This window comes from Coloeus monedula (assembly GCF_965178545.1).
Source record: "Coloeus monedula genome assembly, chromosome: 16".
In the NCBI taxonomy this organism is placed as follows: Eukaryota; Metazoa; Chordata; class Aves; order Passeriformes; family Corvidae; genus Coloeus; species Coloeus monedula.
The window spans coordinates 16,885,573-16,909,531 of NC_138796.1; the positions used below are offsets into that span (position 1 = coordinate 16,885,573).

At 48.9% G+C, this 23,959-nt stretch overlaps 1 protein-coding gene across 3 annotated transcripts; it reads left to right on the forward strand.

Annotated features, from left to right (window-relative positions):
* The first annotated feature begins 962 nt into the window (after positions 1–962).
* ROGDI (rogdi atypical leucine zipper) lies at positions 963–16,629 on the forward strand. 3 transcript variants are annotated; one of them, XR_014226873.1, is made up of 12 exons: positions 963–1,011; positions 4,745–4,816; positions 6,109–6,191; positions 7,485–7,539; positions 8,062–8,142; positions 10,447–10,542; positions 11,804–11,902; positions 12,372–12,485; positions 13,228–13,277; positions 13,807–13,933; positions 14,461–14,579; positions 15,137–16,629. XR_014226873.1 is itself a non-coding variant. In XM_082292232.1 (11 exons), exons 1-11 carry the CDS (start codon positions 970–972, stop codon positions 14,500–14,502), a joined length of 861 nt encoding a protein of 286 aa, XP_082148358.1. In that variant the 5' UTR covers positions 964–969; the 3' UTR covers positions 14,503–16,629. The 3 variants fall into 3 exon arrangements, 2 of the variants coding, with proteins under 2 accessions (XP_082148357.1, XP_082148358.1); XM_082292232.1 differs by having other exon boundaries at positions 964–1,011; positions 14,461–16,629; XM_082292231.1 differs by lacking the exon at positions 12,372–12,485 and having other exon boundaries at positions 14,461–16,629.
* The last annotated feature ends 7,330 nt before the right edge of the window (positions 16,630–23,959 follow it).

Sequence of the window (23,959 nt, forward strand, 5' to 3'; positions counted from 1 at the left end):
TACAGAGGATGAGTGTGGATAAATTCTGTGTGCAGAGGGCTGCATGCATCTGGGAGGAGAGAAGGGTGCTTGGTTTTAATGTTCTGGTGTTGATGACAACTTGTGTTAAGTTTTGGGCTGGGGTATCCATCCTTCTGGCATTTCAGTTTTTCTTAGCACTAAGTCTTAGGAGCAGTGGAAGATGCCTGTCCATCGCAGGAGGGTGGAACTAGAGTAGCATTAAGGTTCCTCTCAACCGCAGCCATCCTATGATTCTGTGAACACTAACTCAGTAGTGAGTTGGGTATTCTAAGACATGATCCTTAACTGAGATGTTTACAAGCTCTGGCTTGTGGATAATCAGATGGTTGGACAGCAGTAGCTGTTTCTGCCCTGAGGAACGAGGATGAAATGAAGTGTGGATGAGAGTGGGTTTCAGGTGCAGTGATTACAGGTGCCCGAGGAAGCACTCCTTTTGAGCATGTCATTAAAAGCAACAGATAGAAAGTCGAGAGCTGTGCTTGCAGCAGGAACTGGTGCTGTTGGAAGATCTCCCTGTCCTGGGCGTGAAGGATCATTTCCATATCCCATCCCCCAGCGGCTGGTTCGGTGAAGGTGCTATGCCCGCACGTGTCGCTCGCAGTACAGCCGCTGTGAAAGGGAACTCACCGACTTCTGTGCAAAGACTTCACTGCCAGGACACATGTATTTATTTCGAGAAGTAATGAGACTTCCACGTCTTCACTCATTTCTGGGTATTCTTGCACGCAGCTCGGTTTGATCCTGGCCGCTCTGCGCTGGGCTGGGGCCGGCAGCTCAGCCCCGCCCTGCGGCAGCGCCAGGCTCGGGGCTGTGCGGGGCCGTGGCCCCGCCCTCTCTGACGTCACCCCGGGCCCCGCCCCGCGCGGCGGCGGAGGAAGCGGCGGTGCCCAATCAGGCGCTGCAGGGCCGCGCGCGCGGGGTGTGGGGGGCGGGGCCGGCGGTGTCGGGATGGCGGCGGCCATGGCCAGCCAGGGGGAGCGGGCGGTGCTGGTGAGTCGGGCGGGCGATCGGCGGGGCCGGGGAGAGCGGCAGCGGCCTCTCCCCGCGCATGACAGCACTGCTGGGCCCCCGCAGGCTCGTTCCGTCTGCTCGGGCGGGGAGCCGTGGAATGGCGGCAAGGCCGTCCCCTACCCCCGAGTCCGGGCCGAGCGCTGTACGGGGTCCGCCTTGGCCCGGCCGTAGAGCGGCTGCCCTGACTGCAGGCGCTGCCTAAGTTCCGGCCGTGCTGTCGGGCCAGGCTTTCGGACCGGCGCCCGGGCCCCGTCGCCGCGTGGTTCGAAGGCCGCGGCCTCCTTCCGCCTCGCTCACCAGCGGCGCCCGGGTCTCTGCCACCGGCGCCGCTCCTCCGGTGGGCCTGGTGAGGTGGGGTGGCGAGGCCGGGGCCGCCCTGCTCCCAGCACACCGTGAATGTGCCCTTTGACCTTGGTGTGCCGCTGACCGGCCCCGCACATGGCGGGTGCCTGAGCTGCCCTAGTGACCCGGTAGCAGCGGGGACGGCGCAGAGCAGGCGTCACTGCGGCCTCCCCGGGACAGGAGCTCCGAGGAGAGGTGAAATCTCCGCTCTGGAAAAGGGGTTCAGACATCCATCGGTCTGGGTGGAAAGCGACATAGGAAAACAGATTTTTCTAATGTCCTATGGTTTAGAAGAGTATGACCAGCACTCCCCAAAAATACAACTGTGCAGTGCACAGATGTGCACGAACTTGACTTAGTCCAAAATTAACGGGCAGGGGAAGGGAGGTTTCTTGCTGTGACTAGAGGGAGGAAAGACACCAATGGGGATTTTGAGTAGCAACACCTGCATGGTGCTGGTGGGTTTTGGAGGTACTAAAGGTATGTCCTTCACCCATGGGATCACTGTTCCTTTGGGAACCTGGAGGAGGGCAAACATTACAGAGTGAAAGAGCTGCAGATCCATCTTCTCCCTGGTGATCAGTGACAGGACCTGAGGGAACAGCATGGAGCTCTGTCAGGAGAGGTTTAGGCTGGACATTTGGAAAAGTGTCTTCACCCAGAGGATGGTCAGGCACTGGAATAGGCTCCCCAGGGCAGTGGTCACAGCACCCTGCCTAACAAAGTTCAAGGAGTGTTTTGACAACACTCTCAAGCACATGGTGGAATTCCTGCAGCTGTCCTGTGCAGAGCCCACACTTGGACTTGATGATCCTTGTGGGTCCCTTCCAGTTAGGGATGTTCTATGATCAGTATAGTTCCCAGAAACCCAAAACAGGATTAAAGGGTCAAAGTCAGTGGTCCTGCACCCAAACTGCTTTGAAGGATAACAGGGAATCCTGCCTGGCTTTGTTGTGTGTGCCTGCCTTGGATAAATGTTTTCTGAAACAAACCTGATTTAGTCCTACTGTTTGTTGGGATAACTCTTGCATAAGGTGATGACACATCAGTGGGGGGGTTGCGTTCCTCATGGTGAACAGGAACTGTCTAGCAGAGAAACCACAAGCCTGAAGTTCTGAGTTGACCATACCTTTCCTATTTTTCTATGGGCAATCTGCTCAGAACTCTCCCCATGGAAAATTTCTGTTTTCTTACAGGATGACAAGTGGCAATCTTTTCTTTGTCGCGGGTTCGGTTTGCAACCGGGCAGAAACACCAATCTAGTGTAGTGGTTTGGTCCAAAATACTCATTACTGCTTATCTGCTGTGAGATAAGAATTAGGAGAAATGCAAAGCAGGCACCAAACTTGAAAGAATATAAAGTTTATTAACAGACCTAAAAGAGGGAAGAAAAAAAATTATACCACCTTCAGAACTCTCCTCCTCCCCCCACCTTCCTCCCTTCTCCCACTGACAATGTAAAAAGACAACCCTTAAGATGTTCAGTCTGTTTACCACTTCCATAATAACCTTGTTTAGTCCATTTAGAAAGAGAAGTCTCTTCTTGCTCATGCTATGAAAACATTATCACAACGAGACAGCCACCCACTTCCAAATATCGTTCAGTCCATTTAGGAAGAGGAGTCTCTCTGCCTGCATGTGAGTCCTTTCCCCCGACTTGCAGCTTTTCCCGCAACTGCTTTCGAGGGTCCACTCTTGAAGTTTCTTGGGGTACAATTTTAAGGTTGAGCCGTTCAGAAACAAAAACAGAGGCCCTTCTCCTTCCCTGGGAGCAAAGGGTCTTCCTCATCTTCATTGTTAAGACTATCTCTGGAAGCATCTCTAGGTACTGAGGTTTTCTCCTTTCCCGTTTGGAGCAAAAGTCCTCATCTGGTTCATCTCTCCCTGTCCAAACTTCTCATGAAATTACAGCTGCGTCAGCATCTGCCTATCTCAGCGCAGGTGCTTCTGCTTACGAGTTGAACACTCCACCCCCCATATCTTCAGGAAATTACAACAGGATACTCTGATATATCATAGCTTCACAACAGAATTTCAGCTTTAAGCATCTCCTCTCTCTCTTCCCTCAGGTTTTCAGCTCTTCACAGCACTAAAAGGGTTAATCTCACCTCGGCCTTGCAGCCTTGCAGCTGGAATGTTGAATTTTCCTTATCGAAGTGGAGAGGGGGGAGAGCCGAGCCGCTCCGGCTGCCCACGGCAAGGCAGTGGGGGGGGGTTCCACGGCTGGAACAGGTCCATGGCTCCAGGATGGCCGTGGCCCGGCCCGGCCTGGCCCAAGCAGGGCCTGGCCGGGCCCGCTGGCCCCCACACGGGGCCCGCAGCCACCTGTGCCAGCGCCGGAAACGAGAGAGAGCTTGGAGGGGGAGTTTGCCTATTCTTAAATGTGGATCACAGAGGTGTTGACAACTTTAAGTGGCTTAGAGAATTGTCCATATTCAAACTGGCCAGCTGATAGGTTCTATCAGTTCCCAGAGGAAACTGTAAGCACCCCTCAGCAAGGACGTCCCTTCCGGGACTATGCTTGCTAACCTATGACATATGCTTACTTCTGTTCCCCACTTCTTTGATGATCTGCATGGGGTCTTATGGTTTAACAGAAACATTAGCTGTGCTTTGAGGGTCTGTTTTATACAGGCTTCTCTGTGGCAGCAACCGATGGAGGCTCAAGGCAGTGAGTCATCAGATCCAAACTTGTTTGTTACTGAATTTGCCCCAGTGATTGGGAGTCCCCAGCCTGTGGCCCCCCCACCCCCTTTTCAGTTTAACTTGGTTTGGTTTTAGACTGCTATTGCTTGGGGAGATGCTGGGGGTGGGGGGTGGGGGATGCTCGTTTTAGTTTTTGTCTCTGTTTCTCACCACCTAATTAGCAACAAATTTGTCTGCAAGTTGATTCAGTTTTGCCTTTGCCAGGAATTGATAGTGGATCTCCCTAGCTTTACCTTGGCCCATGATCTTATTTCCTTCCCTGACCCATCAAGGAAGGGGAAGTGAGGGAGGCTGGGTGGGTGTCTGGCAGCCAGGTGAGTCCATCCCAACAGCTTAAAAAGATGCCCCAGTTTTTGAAGCAGCAGGATTTTTACTTTGCTCTGAAATTCGCATTCAATTCTAGGTTTTTTGGTACAGTGATTTGTGTAAATGTTGCTTTCTTAAAGACAAGGCAAGAATGAGGACAGTTCATTGGACTGGAGTGGAGATGGGGAGACTGAGGTGTTTCAACAAATCAGGAAGAAATCTTTTGTTCTCCTCCTTTATTTAAATAGCATGGAAACAGCAGTAGACTTAGAACTTAAACAATTTTCTTATGTGTCTGAGAGATTTGCTTCTGGTGTTTGATTTCTAATGATTCCACTGCTATCTTCCCACGACATAGGAAGAAGAATTTAAATGGCTTTTACAAGAAGAAGTCCATGCTGTTTTGAGACAGCTGCAGGATATTTTGAAGGTGAGATTAATTTTGTCTGGTTTTTGTGTTGTGGCTTTGTTTGACCTTCTATGTAAGGAATGGTGATAGGTTTCCCCTGGAGGAAAAAATTCTTGGTAGAGGCTGCACAGAAAGGTCATCCATACATGTCCAGTTCTGTCCCTAGTGCTTGCTTGCCCTCTGCTCTTAAGGACTCCCAGTAAAGCTGATTTCCCCAAGATTGCTCTGTTCTTGATCCTCTGCTAAGAGCTGCTTTGAAAAGGCACATGGAGGCAGCCAGACCTATCTGCCAGGCATTTGCGTGAGATATGAATATTTTCTGGAACAGAGAATCTGGATCTGCCTGTAATTCTGACATGTGCTGGTGGAAGCAAGCACCATGGCCTTTAGCTGACAGCTGCTACTTGTGCAGTAACTACTAGCATGCACTCTCCTTGTTCTTAATCATCCTTTCCTCGACATGCCCACTCCTCTCCTGGTACCTGCCCCTTTCAGAGGCCTAATGTGTTGAGCTCAAGTAGATGGGCAACACTTTTCTGACCTTTCTCCAGCCCGAGCATGCGTTGCAGGGTCGACTCTTTCCAAGCAGACAGTGGGGATCTGGCCAAAGGGACTTGTGTGCACTGAGAATGCACCATGTGTCTGCTGGGTCAGTGTTCAACAGGCCCAGCCCCTTAACACTCTGTGGTTTTGGGAGGTTATAGTGTGATGGAAGAGCAGGGCCAAAAATGTGGAGGTGAGGGGCACGTGCCAGAGGAGGTAAGAGTGCCATAGTGTTAACTCAGATCCCCAGGACTGGAGTCAGTAGCAGGTGACAATAGACAATACCTGTGTATATAGTACCCACTTTGAAGAATTTATTATAGTTTTAAGGGTGAAGTGTGTAAAGGGCAGTCACCAGCTAGGATAACCAGGTGGCGGGGTGGTTTTCACTCCAGACTTCCTTCATGTGTAAGGACCAGCTGTGATAAGGGGCAGCACCATGGTGCCTGAGGTTGTGCAGAGCTGAGCTATTGGGTGCTGCTCCTTCTGTGGGCAGCTTGGGGATCCTGCTGGCACTGCCCAGCTCCAGGGCGTGGGATTTCCAAATGCCTTTCGCTATAGGTTGCATGCGCTGAGCCTTCTCCTGGGCTGCACCGGTCCTGCAGTAGGACGAAATCCAAGTGCTCTGCTTGGTGGACTTCAGGAGGCTGGCAGAGGTGACTGCTACATATTCAGCCACTTGCTGGTGTCCACATTATCTTTGTTCCTGGCTCATGGTGTGCTGGGCCCAGGCAGATGCTCCAGCACTCACTGTGTCCTCTCTTGGGCAGGAGGCCTCCCACCGCTTTGCCCTGCCCACCAGTGGCTCAGGAAGAGCTGTCAAGCAGGAGAACTTTGTACTAAGCACATCAGGGTAAGTGGTGGTGGTCAGCGGGTCACTTCCCTCTGCAGCAAAGGGTGCAGGTCCTGGAGGATCTGTGGTGAAGGGCTTTGCAGAAGCCCTGGTGTAGTGGGTTTTCTTTAATAGGAGATTTTGCCTTGAGGAAAACAAACTAACTCTCATGGAGGTGAAGGTAACAGTCTGTAGCTGTGTTCCAGGGCTGCCTGAGCCAGCCTTCTGCCATTTTCTGCTGACACCTATAACGTAGTCACTGATTCCTGACCATATGCTCATGTGTTACCTCAGTGCTGTGGGCAGTTTGCCAAGGGGCGTTTTTCTGATTATGACACAGGGAGTTGCAGTTACAAGACACGAACTCTACCCTTGGCTCAGTTTCTGACCCTGACTGTGGAGAAATCTTAACCTTTGTCCTAATCTTCCTAAAATAACAATAGTAAATCTCCTTCACACAAAGCAAACTGAGGCTTTTGCAGAAGGTGCTATAGACGAGCAGTTCTTCTGAAATTGATATCCATTTTTTGATCTTCAGTGTATCCCTTGGACTCAGTAGCTGCTGTGGCAGAGGCCACAAGCTTGTCACAAAGCAGTTCACCTTAGTCCTTAGGAATGTCACAGCATTGCAAAGAATCATGCAGTAATTCTGTACTAAGTTTGAAGGTTGTCTTCTTCAGATCTTAGTTAAACTTAATTTAGTTTTCATTTGTTGTTGTTGTTGTAAGGTGGATCTTGCAGTGTTGATCTGAAAAGTAAGTTGATCTGAAAATGTAAGATATAGCCTAACCACGTGCTTCAGTCTTCTTCTCACACGGTTCATTGTAGATGTGAATCATCTTGCAGGACCTTTCAAAGGGTTTGGGGTGTGGGTTTTTTATTTATTTAAGGTTGTGGGGTTTTACTTATTTAGGGTCTTTTTTCTTGGAATGGGGTGTTGTTTGTAGCTTTCAACTCTTGTAGGAATCACCTAACACTCCAGTGTCAGTAATTAATTTATTGTCTTGTGCTTGTGCCTGCTAGAGCTGTTTGTAACAGCAACCAAATTGTTGACAGGTGATAAAAGGAATAAGAATGGGATCAGAAATGAAGGTAATGTTTTAGGCAGAGCAGTTAGGGTGAGGTGGCCCATAAAGAATACAACAGGAATTGACCACAGGCCAAGAACTGGGGACTTGAAAGTGTGTGTAGTGTTCAGACCCTGGGCAGGAGGAACCGTGCTGGCTACACAGGATGAGGAGGGGAGGTGTTAGGTTGGCAGTTGATAGGTGCCTCTTGTGACATATGTTGCCCAGATGTTTCCTCTCGTTCCAGCACAGACCAGGTGAAAGGTGTGATGACGCTGCAGGGAGATGCACTGTGTCAAGCTGTGAGTACTTGCCACACTTCTTGCTTTGTACTACAAGGGGTGGGTGTTGTCCTTATCACCCTTTCATCACCTCAGGGTGGGAGGTTACCCTGTTTATGTGTTACCTATGATCAGTGTTCTTTGTCAGTCCTCCCTAATTGGCCTCGATGTTTCAGCAACCATTGAAATTTGTCAAGATCCAGCATCTGACACCCCCTCCTACCACCACCACATGGTGGTGAGTGCTAGAGTCAACTTCCATGGGGATTCCTTGCCTTTACCACCTTCGATGTGGAATAACAAGTTTCCTTGGGGGCCTTCTGGGCTCAGGTCATGTGTCCTGCCTGTATCCCACTTCACTCAGTGCCTTTCAACCTATTCTTTGTATTAATATCATCCTGTGCGAGCACTGAGATTCTGGCTTTGCCGGGGCTGCAGAAGGCAGTTTGCCACGATGGTCTGGAAGAATGGAATATGACTGCCAGCCCCCATCTTCTGCATATAGGCATTTCTTACTCTCATGTGTTCATTTCTTTCTTCAAGGATGTTAATCTGAAAATGCCCAGAAACAATCAGCTCCTGCATTTTGCATTCCGGGAAGACAAGCAGTGGAAATTGCAGCAGGTACCTGTTGGCTCTAGATTCCTGCCCGTCCATAGCCTCAGTGCTCTCTGAGCAGTAACTTTAGTCCTTTGAGAGAGACCTGTTATGTCCATTCCATATGAGCTACAGTGGTAAAAGCTAAGGAGGAAGCAGGTGCAATTAAAATCAGTTAAATTCAGTTGGGGTTCCTGGGTGGGCTCCTTCCAGACACGCCAGTTGATCTGAAGGCTGGCTGCTAGCAATCATGCTCTGTTAAAGGAGTGCCTGAGGTGCCTGTGCTGGACTGTCCCATGTCATCCCAGGCTAGCAGGGCAAAGAGCAGCTTCAGGGGCTTTGAGTGGCTTGTTCTCATTCTCTTGCAGATGCATTTGTTTACACTGAGAACAAATTACTGTGTTCCAGTAGTATGTCTGAGTTCCCTCAGGTAAGGAGTTAAAAGGACGCAGCTATCCAGAACCAGAATCTCTTTCCCATCATTTTGCTGGGAGATGACCTGATTTCAGGACCTGACCTAGCGTCTGAAGACATGGTTTGCCTCAATTCCTTTGTCACAGCTGAGTAGGTTGAAGGGAGATGTATTCAATGTACTTCCCTGTGCTGTAGCTCAGGTTTTTCTAGTCGATGAGTGCATTTGGCATTGAGTGCAGTTCCTAACGCCTGCTTTAGCAGTGAAAGCTCTACCTAGTAACTTTGTAGAAATCTAGAAAATTGTGTACTTGGATGCTAATGCCAAACTTGACTGAGTTTGTTTATGCCTTGCAACAAAGCAAGGAAGTTTTTGTGACAACACTCAGCAGTGCCTCTGCTTTTGTGGCTGTTTTGTACTGCTGCCTGGTTGACAGACTTCTACCAGCTTTTATGGAAAACACTTCCCTTTATTTACTTGCATTATGTGTTCTAACGTTGTTCAGATATGGAGTGTGAGTGCCTAAGGGAATGAGTGCAGAAGCAGTGGTTATATGGTGATCTTTGGCCTGTCTAAATTAAAAATTAGCATCTCAAAGGATCACAATTGTCTTCCCTTAGTGAGTGATGTCACCTGGAGTTTTGTTTCTCTGTACAAAGTGAAGTCATGGGTAAGAAGTTGTAGCATAGGCACGTTTTTGAGGAACACAAGTGCAGGCACATAAATGTTGAGGAAGTTGATTAGAAAACAGCAAAATCAAGCAGGAATATGAATGAAGCAAATCATAACAGCAGGGTTGGCACTGCTTGGTTGGGTAATGCTGCCAAGAACAGTTTTGCTTGCTCAGAAGCCTCTGGGAGATGTAAAGGCTGGAGGTGATGATGTTTGGAGATGCCCAAGTACCTGCAGAGTCTTTCTGCAGTCTGACACTGGGCTTATCATTCTCACTCCTCTCTGTAGCCTCCAGTGCAAGAGCTTTCTAAAAGCAAGGTTGTTCTGTGTTCCCTGAGCTCTGCATTAGAAGGTATCGGAGCCAGATCTATGCCAGGGAGGCTTCTACAAGGATGTAGAGCTGGGAGCTGCGATTGCTGGAGGGCACTGTAGATATATCGAACTACAAATACCCCAAGCTGTGTTGCCCGTCTCCCTCCCAGCAGACACTTCTCATACAAGCTTCTCTGTGTAGCTCTTCCATTTGCACCCTCTGATTTACTCCTTGGGCTTGTTTTTCAATTTTTGTGCTGCTGCCTGAAATTGAACAGAAGTCAGTTTCTCCCAGGGCTATTGTCTTCCTCTGGTTTGTCCTTGCTTCTGTGAAAGCAAGGATACACCTATCAACCTTGCTTTGATAACTGTGTTCCTCCTGCTTGAGAGGAATTCGAGCCAGCTGTCTCCTGAGTCTGGTCCGGTCCCACACAATGGCAGAGCTTCTTGATGCTGGAGATAACTCTCAATCCCAACAATTTTACTTTAAAAGGACTCTGGGATACTGCCAGAGACACTGTATTAGAAGTCAGTGCTTGCTGCTCATTGATGTCATTGGTTTTAGCTCTAATAGGATGGAATCATGGTGCTAGAACTGACTGCTGTATGCCATTAGCAGTGAGAATTCCTACCAAGCAGTCATGGTCAGAGCACTCCCAGGATGAGAGTGCCTGATTCAACAATATTTGTACTGACAATCCATGTTGTAGCTGTCAGACTGTTCTGCATCTCCAGTCTGTGAGTGGAGAACCCAGTAATGCTTCTGGGCAGCAGTGGCAGGTTTGTGTTAGAGTGTGTCTGACATTTAGACATGGCATTAACATTTGAGAAGACACCATTCTTAAAGTCAGTGAGATAACTGGGGAAACCTTTACTTTCCAGCATGTGTTATTATGGAGTGTTTCTTTCATAGGGCTGCATTTGTACCTTTGCAGATCCAGGATGCTAGAAACCATGTGAACCAAGCCATTTACCTGCTTATGAACAGAGATGTGAATTACCAGTTCAAAACAGGCTTGGAAGTGCTCAAGGTGAGGAGAAAGCCCCTGCTGCATGGGTAGAAACATGCATTTTTTCCCCTCCATTTGTGTTTTAAACACAGTTAATGCACATTACTGTCTTAGGGGAAACAGACTTCACAGCTGTACCTGTATATACCCATGTCAAGAAGTATCCATGTGACCTCATATTTTATATGAATCTGTACTAGTTTAGCATTAGTAACAGGGCTGTACACCCTGGTGAACAATAATCTGAGCAGTTGGTGCCCTGTTACACACCAGTGATTGATAATCTGGGAGGATCTTCCTTGATCTTCTGTGGATAATGCTGTTACATAATTTACGCTCTTTGTTGATCGGTGCTGCTGGCGAGAGAGCAGCAGTGAGGCAGCCATCAGCAAACAAAAGATGACAGTACTTGTGATTATCTGAAAGTGACTTCTCTCTTGTCAGTAGTATTTGCTGGGGTCTAATACAGAGTACCTGCTGCTGCATGGCAGTGAAGCCCAACCTTTTGCTTGGAAATGCTCTCTGAAGGCACCAGAATTTCGGCTTGTTCATTAGAATCCATCACAACATCAAACATGAGAAAACTATACTTTTTTAGTTTCCATATGGGCAAGGGCTGCTCATAGGAAGAAGCTAGGTAATAAAACTATTCCTTTTACTTTCAGGTGGAAGTAGGGGGAGATATTAGTCATAACACAAAATGCCTTCATCTTAGCAGTCATGAGCTCTATAGCAGACACATGTTGCTTCCCCCTTTTTTTCTGGAAGAGGAAGTCTGCCTGAATAGAGCCTTTGAACTGTGGTTTCCGGCAGGATAGACCTCACAATGAGCTGGTTCTTTTTTCTACTGCCTTGCTCATAGCTGGTTATGAACAGGGGGAGCCCATTCAGCAGTTGTACCTGTGATGTGGGAGTGGGAAGACCGAGAATGCAGCTTGTCATTTTTTCCTTAATGCCTGTTCTTCTGAAGAGCTGATGCTTCTGTGGCATCAGTAATTGATCTTATGTTGCCTTGGTATTCTTGTCATGAATAGCTGTTCTCTCATCAGTCACAGGTATTGAACACTCCTGACCTGTCTCATAAGTCTCTGATAGTGGTACCAGTTAAACTGCATTTATGTGGGAGCCACCCCTTCCCAATAAGTTCCTGAATACTTGGAAGGGTGAAGGGTGGTGGCAGTTGTTGTTTTAACGCTTGCAGAAGGCTGTAGGATTCTGCAGCACAGTGTCCAGAGCTGTCCAGGAATCACACTCAGCAGTGGTTCTGTACATTATCTTGTAGCTTATGGATGCTGTGATGTTGCAGCTCTCCAGAGCCCGAAATCGGCTGACCACTCCTGCCACTCTGACACTACCAGAAATTGCCTCCAGTGGTCTCACAGTAAGTATGTGGTGGTCTAGATCTCTATACAGGTCCAGCAGTCTGAACAGTTTGGGTACTGGGCTGCATCCTGGTGAAAGTGGGTTTCTGAAGTATCTCCTGTGGCAGAACTGAAGCAAGGGCAAATCCTGAGTGGTTTTGGCTGCTTTGTGTCTTCCTGTGGGAATGCAGGTGACTTGGGCATGAGGGCTCTGGTAATTAAGTTCTGTTCTCTGCCCAAGAGTCTTGTCCAGGGATGATTTGCCCTTGTGAACACTGCTCCATCCTCTGTTGTCACTGTCATGCACATACCATTTGATCAAGGGCAGCAGGAGCAACAACCATTGCCTGCAGCTTCTGAGTCTTTGTTTCTCTCCTAATGTTTTTTTTGCCATGGGGTAATTGTAGTGTGGCTTGGGAAAAGGGAATGATTTCCCAGCATTAGAAATTATGATCTTTCCACTGACAAAGAAACTAATTTTCTTGCCAGAAAATGTTCACCCCTATGCTGCCTCCAGACATCCTTGTGAATTTCTATATTAACCTGAACAAGCTGTGCCTCACTGTCTACCAGCTCCATGTGCTGCAGCCCAGCACAACCAAGGTGATGCCTCCTATCTCCTGAGCCTTGTTTAGTTTCCTCTCTTTGCATCCCACTGTGAGGAGGAGATTGCACTGCTACCTGGTGCAATGTTAGTTCATAAGATAATGCAGGAATGAGTTCAGCTGGTGCTAAGTGTCTGTGTTTAGGTCTGCTGCACACAAAGCACTGGCTCTAAATCTGGTTTGGGGCATGGCTGCTTAGCCCAGAAGAACATACCAGTGCTCTGGAGTAAGCCATTTTTTACCAAATATTTTAAATATAGTTTGATAATTCTTTGTAATTTTGGAAGGGCGTAATTATATTAATCCAGTTTACATCAAAGTAGCATCATGGGTTTCCTGAATGGAGTTTTGATGGATACTTTTCTGCTTCACCTGTTGCATGGGTCAACTTGATGTCCTGTAAAAAAAGCATTCAACTCTTAAGCTTTATGAAGTGCAGTCCTTCGATAAGGAAGACTTTCCTAAAAATCTGTATTTTGTTTTTCTTCTGGATCTTCTCATCTTATTTCTGTAGTGATAAAATTTGTAGCTACATTGAACTTAGCCAGTGTGTAAAATTTCTTTCATTGAAGGAGCAGGAAGGGTTCTAACAAGAGGGATTCCATATTGATGGAGTGTCCAGGCAAATAGAGTGTGGGTGTTTCTTGATGTCAGGCTACTGAAAGTGTAAACCTCAAATGTCTTTCTTCTAAGTGGTTTGTTTACTGCATCAAAATCCTAATGATCTTTTCCGTCTCTAGAACTTCAAGCCTGCTGGAGGGTCTGTTTTGCACAACCCTGGGGCCATGTTGTAAGTACAGTCACTACAAGGGTAGTGTACCTGGGTAACAGGTGTTGGTATGTCTTGAGGGTGAAATCCAGACAGCTGTGTGCAGTTTCCATTGTAGCATCTCTGAAGTGGAGAAGCTGGACTGAGTCACTTGCTGTGCCTGTGAATGCTCTCCTGTGTCTCTTTAATTACTTGGTCCTAAAGGCTGAAAGATGTGAATTTCCAGGATTCAGCCCATCTATACAGTGTTTATTTAGAGTTTATCTAGAGATGAGAGTTTACAACCAAAATGAGTGTTTGGTTATTGGCATTGCCATCTGCATTCCCTGCCTCTGTGCCTGTCTGGAACGAGGTGAAGTTCCTACCTTCACCCTTTAGCTTAACTCTAAATCTGGTCAGAGGTGGTCTGAGTGTTTGCATTCTGTAACTTTGCCAGGTGCTGATTTAAATGTGATAGAAATCATCATAATCTCTCCCATGGGAAGGTAGGACAGTTGAGTTGTGTTCTATGCTGTTGTGTGTGAAGCTGTGCTCTTTTCCCCCCCTCCAGTGAGTTTGGCAGCCAGCGATATGAAGTCAGCCATGTCCATAAAGTGGAATGTGTTGTCCCGTGGTTAAATGATGCCCTTGTCTTCTTCACAGTTTCACTGCAGCTTTGCCAGCAACTGAAGGACAAGGTAATGGCCTTGGAAAAGGGGCTTTGTTTTCAACTCTGGATTTTGAGAGGACGTCGGATCTGATGTGATGTTACTCGATTCAACTTGATGAAAACAAGAGATGAGTCAATGTTCTGGAGCCAGGGAGCTGGCTGGCACTGCCTAGCAGAGAGCCATAGGATAAGTATAGTGATGTGGCAGATGTCTGCTGAGCTGGTGACTAGATGGAAAGGACCAAGTAGACACTTCTGTGTTCTCAGTCATGAGGTGGATGAGAGGAAACACCAAGTACTAGAGAGGAGCAACCTAGATTCCAGTAGATCAGTGCTCAGTTCCAGCTCTGCAACTGGCCTGGCTGCCACCTTGAGCAAGTGACTTTGTGCTCCTTGAGTGACACCAGCAGCAGCAAACCTGCCCTTCAGTAGTGCTGTGCTGAAGTGTATAATGCTGTGAAGCTCAGTCCTCCCTCACACATTTTGTGCTCTTTTTTTTTTTGGGGTCCAAGGGGTATAGGAACTTAACTGCTTTTCTTCTTTTCTGCTTTCCAGATCTCCGTTTTCTCCAGTTACTGGAACTACAGGCCATATTAATTCTCTGTGGAATGGTCTAAGCCTTTACAGTACTTCCAGTGTTTCTCTCTTTGTTCTCTCATGCCATCTGAGTCCAGGTCAGCCTGAGGAATGCTGGCGTTCACTGCCAGATGCCCTCCACAGGGCAGGGTCAGTGTACCCAGAGACACAGCTTTAGTAGCCTTGTCTGGAATTGCTGCATAAGCAGGGCACCAAGTAGTGCTGGGTGGTTGGCAGGAGCTTCCACTGGTCCCTCTTGTGCATTGTGTGGCTCATGCTTCCCAAGGGCCTGGTGAGGTCTGTTAAAAAGGACGGGTGCTCTGGACCACCCTCACTAACTAGATCTGCGCATTGTGCTGTAACTAACTCCTGGACTGTGAAGTAGCTGGAAGGGGGGAAAACTTAACACACCTCTTAATAGGTAGGGCATGTTGCTCCATGTAGTGAAATATGTTTCTGTTATCTGGTCCAGCTGTGCTTATGACTAACCCTGAGTGACTCCCTCCCCTGGCTGTTCTGTCCATCCCCATGTTACTGATTCCCCTTTGGGGGTGCTCTTCCTTGCTGCTGTTTGAATTCTTTTTCCCCCCATCCAGCATCAGTGTGATAATTATTTTTTTCCTAAGCCCTAGTTGGGCCGATTGGTCTTTTCCAGGTTTAGTATCTTGTTTTCACTGCCAGCCTTTGGAGTTGCCTTGGTGTACCTTGTGCAGTCTTTCATCTTGTCATTAAACACAAAGTGAGTACCCCGTTGCTACTATGATTTGCTGCCTATGGATGCTACAACGTGTAACTCATCCCTTTAGCCAGTGATAACTGAAATAAAGACCCTCAGACCTGCAATGCTCATGTGGGCTGTGAAAGAATGAGTATCTAAGATCCTGTGCTCTCTCACAAGTGAGTGGCTGTTCTTGGTTATGCATGCTTTTTTTTATGTCTCTTGCTTTACTGGGGGAGGACAGTAGTGGTTTCTGGGGGCACAGCTGAGCAGCTCTTCAAAGGCTGGGCCTGTTTGCATAGCCTCAGCCCAATGCTCATCTGATACTTGAGCACTACCTGAAGTAGTTTTTCAAACGTGCCTTGACAGTCATGTTTTGGAAGAGGCTGTAGGCACTCATACTGGGTTGGGTTAGCGCATGGAGTCGTTCAGAACATCTCTGGCAGAGTGGGAAGTCTCCAGGTCCCCATTTAGTGTCTTCTCAGGAAGCTGCCACCTACCCACATGGCTCTGTTGCCCTTGGAAGTCTTTTGCAACTTTCTCAGCAACAACAGCAACTTTACCTTTTTGTGAACAGGTGTGTTTAAATGCTCCCGAGTTTCACTTCGTTCTGAATAGCCTCAAGGAACAGTGAAAGGGACAGCTGCTCTGACAGGAAGGATGATGGAGAGCATGGGCAGCCGGGTTCCTCTCCCACATCTGCTACTTTGAGCTAGCAGGGGCAGAGGCAATGTGATGGAAGAAGTAGGAATTCCCAGGGATGAGATCCCAATCAGTGGCAAAGTTGGGGCTCAGGAGACCTGGTTGTGCTAGTAAGGGTTTGCTAAGGGATTGGCTGGGAGAACCGTTCCAAATGCATAGCTGTCGGGGTTGACAAAAAGCCCCACACAGAGCCCTAGTAGTGGCAGGCAGCATATCATGCATGCCAGGCATGCTGTGGGCCAGTACAGCCAAGCTCCTCTGGCAAGGAAAGGTCAAGAAAGGCAGTGTAAGGCAACAGACAGCAGTGCTGGGTGGGGACAACAGAGACCCTACTGATCTGACCAGAAAGGAGCAGGGAGAGAAGAGGGGGGACAAGGAGCAGGCAGTCTGCACTCCCTGATGTTACTGGCGCTGGTTCTGGGTGTGCCGTGGCTGAGGGTGCCTCCGCTTCGTGCAGTAAAGCTGCCTCACTTGCTCTGCAGGGACACAGGGGAGGGCCCCCGAGCTGCTCCGGGACCTGGTTCCTGCCAGGCAGAGCTGCGCTTTGCCCAGCCTGGGCAGCCCGAGCACTGCTTCGTCTCGCGGCGGGCAAAGATGTTGGTGCCCCGGGGGGCTGCCCAAGTCCCCGGAGCCGCTCGCCGCCCGTTTCGTCCATCCCGCCTCGCCAGAGGCAGCTGGTCACCCTGGTGCGGGGTGCCCAGCGCCCCGCTCCGCTGCCGGCCGGACCTCACCCGGCCCCGTCTCGTGCCGCCGCTCGCCCTGCTGAGGGCAGCTGCCAGTGCCGGTGCCCTTCTAGCAGAGCCACTGCCTGGTGCCGGTGCCGCCCGGGCAGAGCTGGGGCTCTGCTCGATGCCACTGCCTGTGTCACTCGCTTGCGTTGCCAGTACCGCTCGGGCAGAGCTGCTGATGGGTGCCACTTCTGTCCCCGCTGCCAAGAGCCGCTGCTGGTGCCGGCGCTGGCTCCGCCCCGGCCCCGCGTCCCTGCTCCTGCACTCATTTTCACACACGCACAGGAACACCTGTACCCCGCAACATCGGCCTCCACACGCAGATCGTGCTCAGCACACACCGCTGCCTCCGAGCTCACACGGTGCTCCAGAGGTAGTGCGTTCTGGTGGATGCTCTGACTCTGAGAACAGCCTGACACACATACAGCTCCCAACACACCTGCACATCCACACGCGTATCCCTCAGCACCAGCCACCACTTTCCTGTCCCTGTTGCCCGGGAAAGCTCCAAGGGTTCCTGGGGACCTCTGCTGGAGCACTGGGCAGAGTCTGCATGGCTCTAAGGGAGTGCCCAGGGAGGAAACAACTCCTCGAGGACACACACAAACACGTATTTCAGACCCTCAGCAGCCACCGGGTCATGGCAGGGCTGCTTCCAGCCCCTCTTCTGAGGGGCATTTTCACGGCTATTCGCCTTCCCTCCCTGCCTCTGTGGCTGCTGTGGTGTGTTGTGGGCTGCTGCAGCATCCAGAGTGATAGTGCCACTGGGGAGGGGTGCACGGTCTGTTCAAAATGAGGTATGGCAGGAGCCCCCTTTCCTGGCTCTGGGCAGGTAGGATGGAGGGCTGTACTCACTCAGAAGTGAGGAGGAGATGGAGCAGGAGGCCTAGTGCCTGTACTGCTAGAGGTGATGGAAAGTGCAGCTAACCAGCTCTTACAGGAAGAGCCCACACCAGCCCTGCCCCAGTTGACAGGATCTTGCCAGCAAAAGGGTTCCATGCAGCACCTGGCCAAGACCAGGGCTCTGCACTGTGCAGGACAGAGGCAGAGGGACATTGCGTGGTCCCATACAGAGCCCCCCAACCAACAGAGTTATCACTGGTAGTCTAGGACCCAACATGTGTCCCCACTCTCTGCTGGACCACAGAAGAGGGATATGCTGGCAAGAAGACGCAGTGTCACTTCCTGGCTGCAGTGACTGTACCCGTGCAGGGTCAGCATCTGGGCTCTCATGATGGGTGGGATGGGCTGGACACCTCATCCAGCTGGGCTGCTGTGCCCAGACTGCAAGGGAGCCACTGGCCAGCTGTGGGCTTTGCAGATGGGAACTCCCTGGGGGTGGGTTTTCCTGGTGCTGTTGCCCAGGACTCTGCCTGCTTGCTGCCTGCCTGCAGCTGGCTAGCACCTTGGTGTTGGGCACCACAGTGTCCATGGCTCACATTATGACCCTATGTCTGCCTGTGGGTGTTACCAGTGCAGAGCTACCACTTATTAGAAGGTGTTACCAGTGCCTGCCTGGCACACTGCCTGGGACAGACCCTGGCCTTGGTCAGTGAGAGGCTGCTGCCCTACTGACATGGATTCCTGACAAACCCTGACATCTTTGTAGGACTTGTTTTCCCCAAGCTGGCAGGGTTAAAGCTCCGCATAAAATGTCTTCTGCTCCCAGCTCTGTGCTGTTGAGCATGCTTGCTCAGGGCTCTGGGGCAGGGACTGGCCACGTATGCTGGCCCCTCAAGGTCCATCCTTATCTCCTGGGCACTGCTGCTGTGCCTGCCTTGAGCCCTGCCTAGTCCCTTTCTTCTCGTACCTTTTGCTCTCTCACTGCCTGGGTTCTTGGCCCCTGCAGGGAAGCACCTTCCTCTGGTACCTGTGCAGATTGGCAGGGAGGACAGAGTGCCATTTTTCTGGCCTAGTGGGTAAGAGGGTGGGGGACCCCCAGGACATGTCCATGGATTTCCTGGAAGTGTGTGCTCCAGCTCTGTATGCCCCAGAACTCGGTCCAGTTCCCTGCTCCTCTTCTACATCTCTCTATCCTGCTACTCATCCTTATGGGTCTTTCTCCATCTCATGATCTCCCTCTATTTTCTCCTCCTTATCCATCTTCTTCTCTCCCTGGTTCTGTTTGGCTCCCCGTCTGTATCTTCAGCAGACTAGATCACCAACATATAAAAGAGGCTCTGTATGTGTATCCAAAAGTGTAGTATGTCCATGTACTATGTGTGGGTCACAACATCTATCTATAAAGCCTTGTATTTCTAGAGCTGTAAGACACCAAAGTATTCTCATAGGTTCTCAGATCTGACCCTAAAGGAGAGAAAGGGGGAGGGAGAAGCATCTGAACTGTAAAATTCTCTGGTGGCATTAAAAGCAGGAACTGCAGTAAGTCCCAGGTCCTTGGGGCCATGTCCTCATCTTCTGCCTCCCAGTCTCTCCTTGCCCTACTCTGTATTCCCTAGATCTCTAGATCACTGCCCTCTGTCCCCGCCTCTTCTATTCACAGAATGTTAAAAGTTTGGAATAGACCTTAAAGATCATCTGTTCCCGATCCCCCTGCCATATGGTCCCACTAGACCAGGTTGCTCAAGGCCTTACCCAACTTTGTCTTTAATGTTGCCAGGCATGAGGAAGCTGCAGCTTCTCTGGGCTACCTGTCCCAGTGTCTCACCACTCTCACAGTAAAGAACTTCTTCTTAATGTCTAGTCTAAATTTTGCCTTTCAATTTGTACCTGAGGTAAGCTCATTTGGTGAGAGCATGGTGCTAATAATGTTGTGAGTTTGGTCCCTATATCAGCCATTCACTTAAGAGCTGGACTTGATGATCTTTCTTCCAACTCAGAAGATTTTATGATTCTGTGATTACTTTTTGTCCCATCACTCTAGTGCCTGATGAAGTGTCCTTCTCCTGCTTCCCTGTAGGCCCCCATCAGATACTGGAAGATACTATTGTGCTGTTTGTTGTCCCTCCATCTCTCTCTGCCTGGCTCCCTGTCGTCAGGATTCCCAACCATCTTTTTCCCTTTCTGTAATTTTGTCAACTTCCTTGTACGACAGTTGTTCTCTCTGTTTTGCATCCCAGTCCCATTCCCTCTCTTTCTCTACCCCCCAGTCCTGGTCCCTGTTGCTCTCTCTGTCCTTCTCTCCATCACTAGTTAGGTTTGCTCCATCACTCTGCCTTGCTCCCTATCACTGCTTTTTTATTTCTTCATCCCTTTGATTCATTTCCTACCCTTCCTTTTTTCTCTCTATCTCTCCGTTCCATTCCTCATTCCTCTATTTACACCTCTATCCTTCTGTGCTGTTCCCTGTCCTTTATTTCTCTAATTTTCTATTGTTCTCCCTGTTTCTTTATTTCTCTCTCTATCCCACTGTCTTCTTTGTCACTGTCTTTCTCTCTGGGATCATTTTTTGGCATTCTGTCCCTCAACTTTTTTGTTTATTTCTCTACCCTTCTTTTTCCTTCTCTCTCTCCTGTCCCATTGCCTGCCACTGCTTTTTCTTTCCAGCTCTCTGTCCTGGTATTGTCTCTCTGTCCACCTTCCTGTCCCTATTTTTTGTCTATCTCTCTGTTCATCAACTTGTCATTTCTTGCTACATACCTTCCTGCCCATCACAGTTCTTTCTTTCTCCATCTCCGTCTTGCTCTGTCCCTTATTTTTCTCTGTCCTTCTGCCCTTCTTTCTTCATCTCTGTCCTGCTCCATTGCCCTCTTTTCATTTCAAGTTTGATCTCTGTCCTGCTCCCTGTCCCTGTTGCTTCTTTCTCTTTCAGTGTCTTGCTCCTTGTCCCTTTGTTTCTCTCTTTCACTCTGTCCTGTTCCCTGTCCCTTTATTTTCCATCTCTGTCCTACAGCCTATTGCTATTTTTATTTCTCCATCCCTTTGATTTGCATCTGTATTTGGTTTGTGTGTTTGGCTTTGGTAGGGGGGGAGGGGGGCTACAGGAGTGCTTCCCTGCAAAGCTACTAGAAACCAGTGATACCATCTGATAGAACCAATGGGAAGCCATGACATACCCAAGGCTGAGTCCAACAGCAATGGTGACAGTGCCTCTGGAATAACAAATTAAAGGGGGAAAAAAGTTACTGCACAGAAGCAATTGCAGGCAGAAAAGAGAGGGGTGAGAACATGTGAGAGGAACAGCTCTGCAGACACCAAGGTCGGTGGAGAAGGAGGGGCAGGAGGTTCTCCAGGTGCTGGAGCTGAGTTTCCCCTGCAGCCTGTGGTGAAGATCACGGTGAGGCAGCTGAGTCCATGGCGGGTGAAGAGCTCCACCTCCAGCCCATGAAGGAGCCTATGCCAGGGCAAGGTGAAGCCCAAGGTGGAATCTGTGACCCCTGTGGGAAGCTTGTGCTGGAGTGGCAAGGACCTGTGGCCCTCCCAGTGGAACCCACACTGGATGCTCTTGGATTCCACCTTCAAAATTGAATACATCTGGGAATTAGTCCAACAGAAAAGGTACCAGCACGGAAAGTTGCTGCTGACCTTTACCTTTCTGAGGTATCTTATCATCCGAACCATGTGAGCTAGGAGGTTTCTTGCACAAATAACCGTACTGCCATAATTTTCAAGAATGTACCTCTGAAATTTAAAATATGTCTGGGGATTAATCCCACATAAAAGGTGCCGGCATAGAAAGCTGTTTCTGACTACTACCTCCTCTGGGCAGCCTATCATTGTACTGCAAATACTGGGACTAGCTGTTTGCCTTGCCAAAATAAAGGTATTGCCATAATTTTTTGGAGCCCAACTCTGAAATTTGGATACCAGTTCTAAAATATGTCAGGGTGAATTACTCCCACAAAAGAAAATAAAAGAAGTGCCAGGAAAGTACTCTGACTGGCCTTTGCTTCCCCTGGGCAACCTATCATACCGCTGACAGCTGGCCTAAGTACTTTCCTTCCCAAGAAAAGGCTCTGTTTTTCGCTTTCCAGAGACCACCTCCAAATTTTGAAATCCATGACAAAAATTCTATACTTGTGTGGATTGCTGTCCTACAAGAGGTGCAAAGACACAAAAGTGTTCCTCACCCTTACCTCTTCTGGGTATCCAATTATCTGCGTAGCAAACCTGGGGCTAGGTGTTTTTTGTTCTTAGCAAAGCCATAGTCACCCACTTTGAGAAGTCCCCCTCAAAAAATTACTATGCCTCCTCCAAAATATAAGGCATCCAGAGATGGCTCCTGTCTAGGTTTGGAGACAATTTAAAAGAGGCCCCTCTGGAATGAGTTGTCTCCTCTAAAAGGGTCACAACAATCCCTTTCCACCAATAGGAAATGAATACTAATAGATCAAAGTGAAAAAACCCCAACAGTTTACTAACAAGCAAGGAAAAAAAAAAAAAAAAAGGTAAATAACTGTTAATTATTAAAGTGTCAGACCTTACCCCCACACACACCGGAACAAAGACGCAAAATGCCCCTTCTCCACACATGATACCAGATGGCGCCGGCTTTCCCTCTGCAGAATAAACAGGACAAGTTCCAGCAGCAGATGAAGGCCCGGTGGCTCGTCCAACATCAATCTCCTCTGCACGGCAGAGCTCAGCGAGACAGACAGGCGGAGCAGCTGGGTTGGAGTCGCTCGGTGTGTCTTCTCCCCGGCAGGACACACGGGAGCCACTCTGGACCCTTACCCGGCACGGCTGGGAAAGGAAAAGTTTTTTTGCCTGGGCCAACAAACCAAGTCAGCCAAGGAAAAACCATGCCGCACAGCGCTGCGGAAAACCTGAGCGGCGAGACTTCAAAACGCCCCCGCAGAAGCAGAAACTCTTCCCCTCTGGCCCCACACACCCGTACCGGGCTGCCGGCTCTTAAAGATACAGCAACCATTTTTTTGGGGACAAAGCAGAGGATCATGGAATATACTATCACAATAATTCACTCCAAGACACTCCCACACAAAAGATGCCATGACAGAAAAGCTGTGCCTGGACCTAGCGGTCCCGGGCATTCTATGATCTGCACAACAAACACTGGCTGTGGCTGGCATTTCAACTCTGAAATTTAGATACCGTTGGGGGTTAGGTTTCTTCAGGGCATTTTCTTCCCATGTGTTGTCATGGAGATGGCAAATGGACATCCATTAAGAGACAAAAGATGTAGGTAATTGTCATGATCCATCCTCTTAGAAATGCCTGTGCCCAAATTAAGGTGCAAAGAGACCATATGCCAAAGTCAACAGTATGGGTTTTATTTAATAGCAAATATGGGGGGGGGGGGGGGGGGGGGGGAGAAAGAGAAAGAGAAAAAGAAAGAGAAAGAAGTAGGGGGGAACAGAAAGAGTGACAGAGACAGAATAAAGAAAACATCACCATCCATGGATCACAATGATATTCTGTTGATACTCTCCAGCTGGTCTTCTCGGTGCTGATGATCCCCCCCGAAAAGCAGAGAATCTGATGGGTTAATATATGGCTCAGGCCAGGTGGCAATGCCCAGGTACGTCCGTCCCTGGCGGGGGGGCAGTCCCTTGCAGCAGACTTTGAGCTCTGCAACAGTGAAAAAAATGTGATCATACATTCATCTGGAAAGAAAAAACATAGCACCAGTGTGTGTCTGTTGTGCAGTTTACAGACTGAAAGGGGAAGGTGATGCCCCAGTCTTTCACTCTTTCAGAATTAGGATCCCAAAGAAACACCCACCTAATTGCTCGAACAGTAAAGATGCCAGGACAAAGAGCTCTGCTTGGCTTTTACCCACCCACTGTTGCTGTTCAACAGCTCCACATGATGGCAGTGTGTACTTGCAAAAGAAGTAAATGTTCCATGGTTATCTCTAAACCATCACAATGTGCACATCCAAAGTTGAAAATGTCTAGGCACTACTAGCAAATAAAATGTGCCAGTAAAGAAAACTTTCACTTACCTCCCACTTTCTTTTGCAAACTTGTATTTGAACCACAATCAAGAGGCAGTCAGCTTCCCACCTGCAGCTTGTAAACTGCACAAATCCCATGGTACTCTGCATTTTCCTGATCAGCTGTATGTACTCTCACATGTTTTCGCTCTCAAAGAGCTAAGTGCAGAGGCCTGCGGCGGCTATCCTGCCCTTAACCAGAGCCCTGTGTAGAGAGCAATTTGTTACTTGTTTATCTTAACTTTGATAAATGCCTTCTGTTCTCTTGGGAAGATGCATACTGGAGAAATGACCACAGCTATAAGCACCAGGTGTGAATGTTTTTCCTTTATCTCCCAGAATGCTGGGAGATAGCATGTTTTTGTGAGCGGATGATAAAGGGCAGAAAAGTCTGCCCTGCCAGGTGTTTGGGGGTGTAGCTGTTTTGTCTTTTGCTCTGCCCATTTCCAAAACTTTCTTAAAACTTCTCCATGG

Excerpts from the sequence above, each read along its gene's own strand:
- ROGDI (XM_082292232.1), top strand. The coding sequence starts at position 970 with ATGGCGGCGGCCATGGCCAGCCAGGGGGAGCGGGCGGTGCTG. Across the intron at positions 7,540-8,061 it reads GAGATGCACTGTGTCAAGCT|GATGTTAATCTGAAAATGCC; the intron begins GTGAGTACTTGC and ends TCTTTCTTCAAG. Across the intron at positions 8,143-10,446 it reads AGCAGTGGAAATTGCAGCAG|ATCCAGGATGCTAGAAACCA; the intron begins GTACCTGTTGGC and ends GTACCTTTGCAG.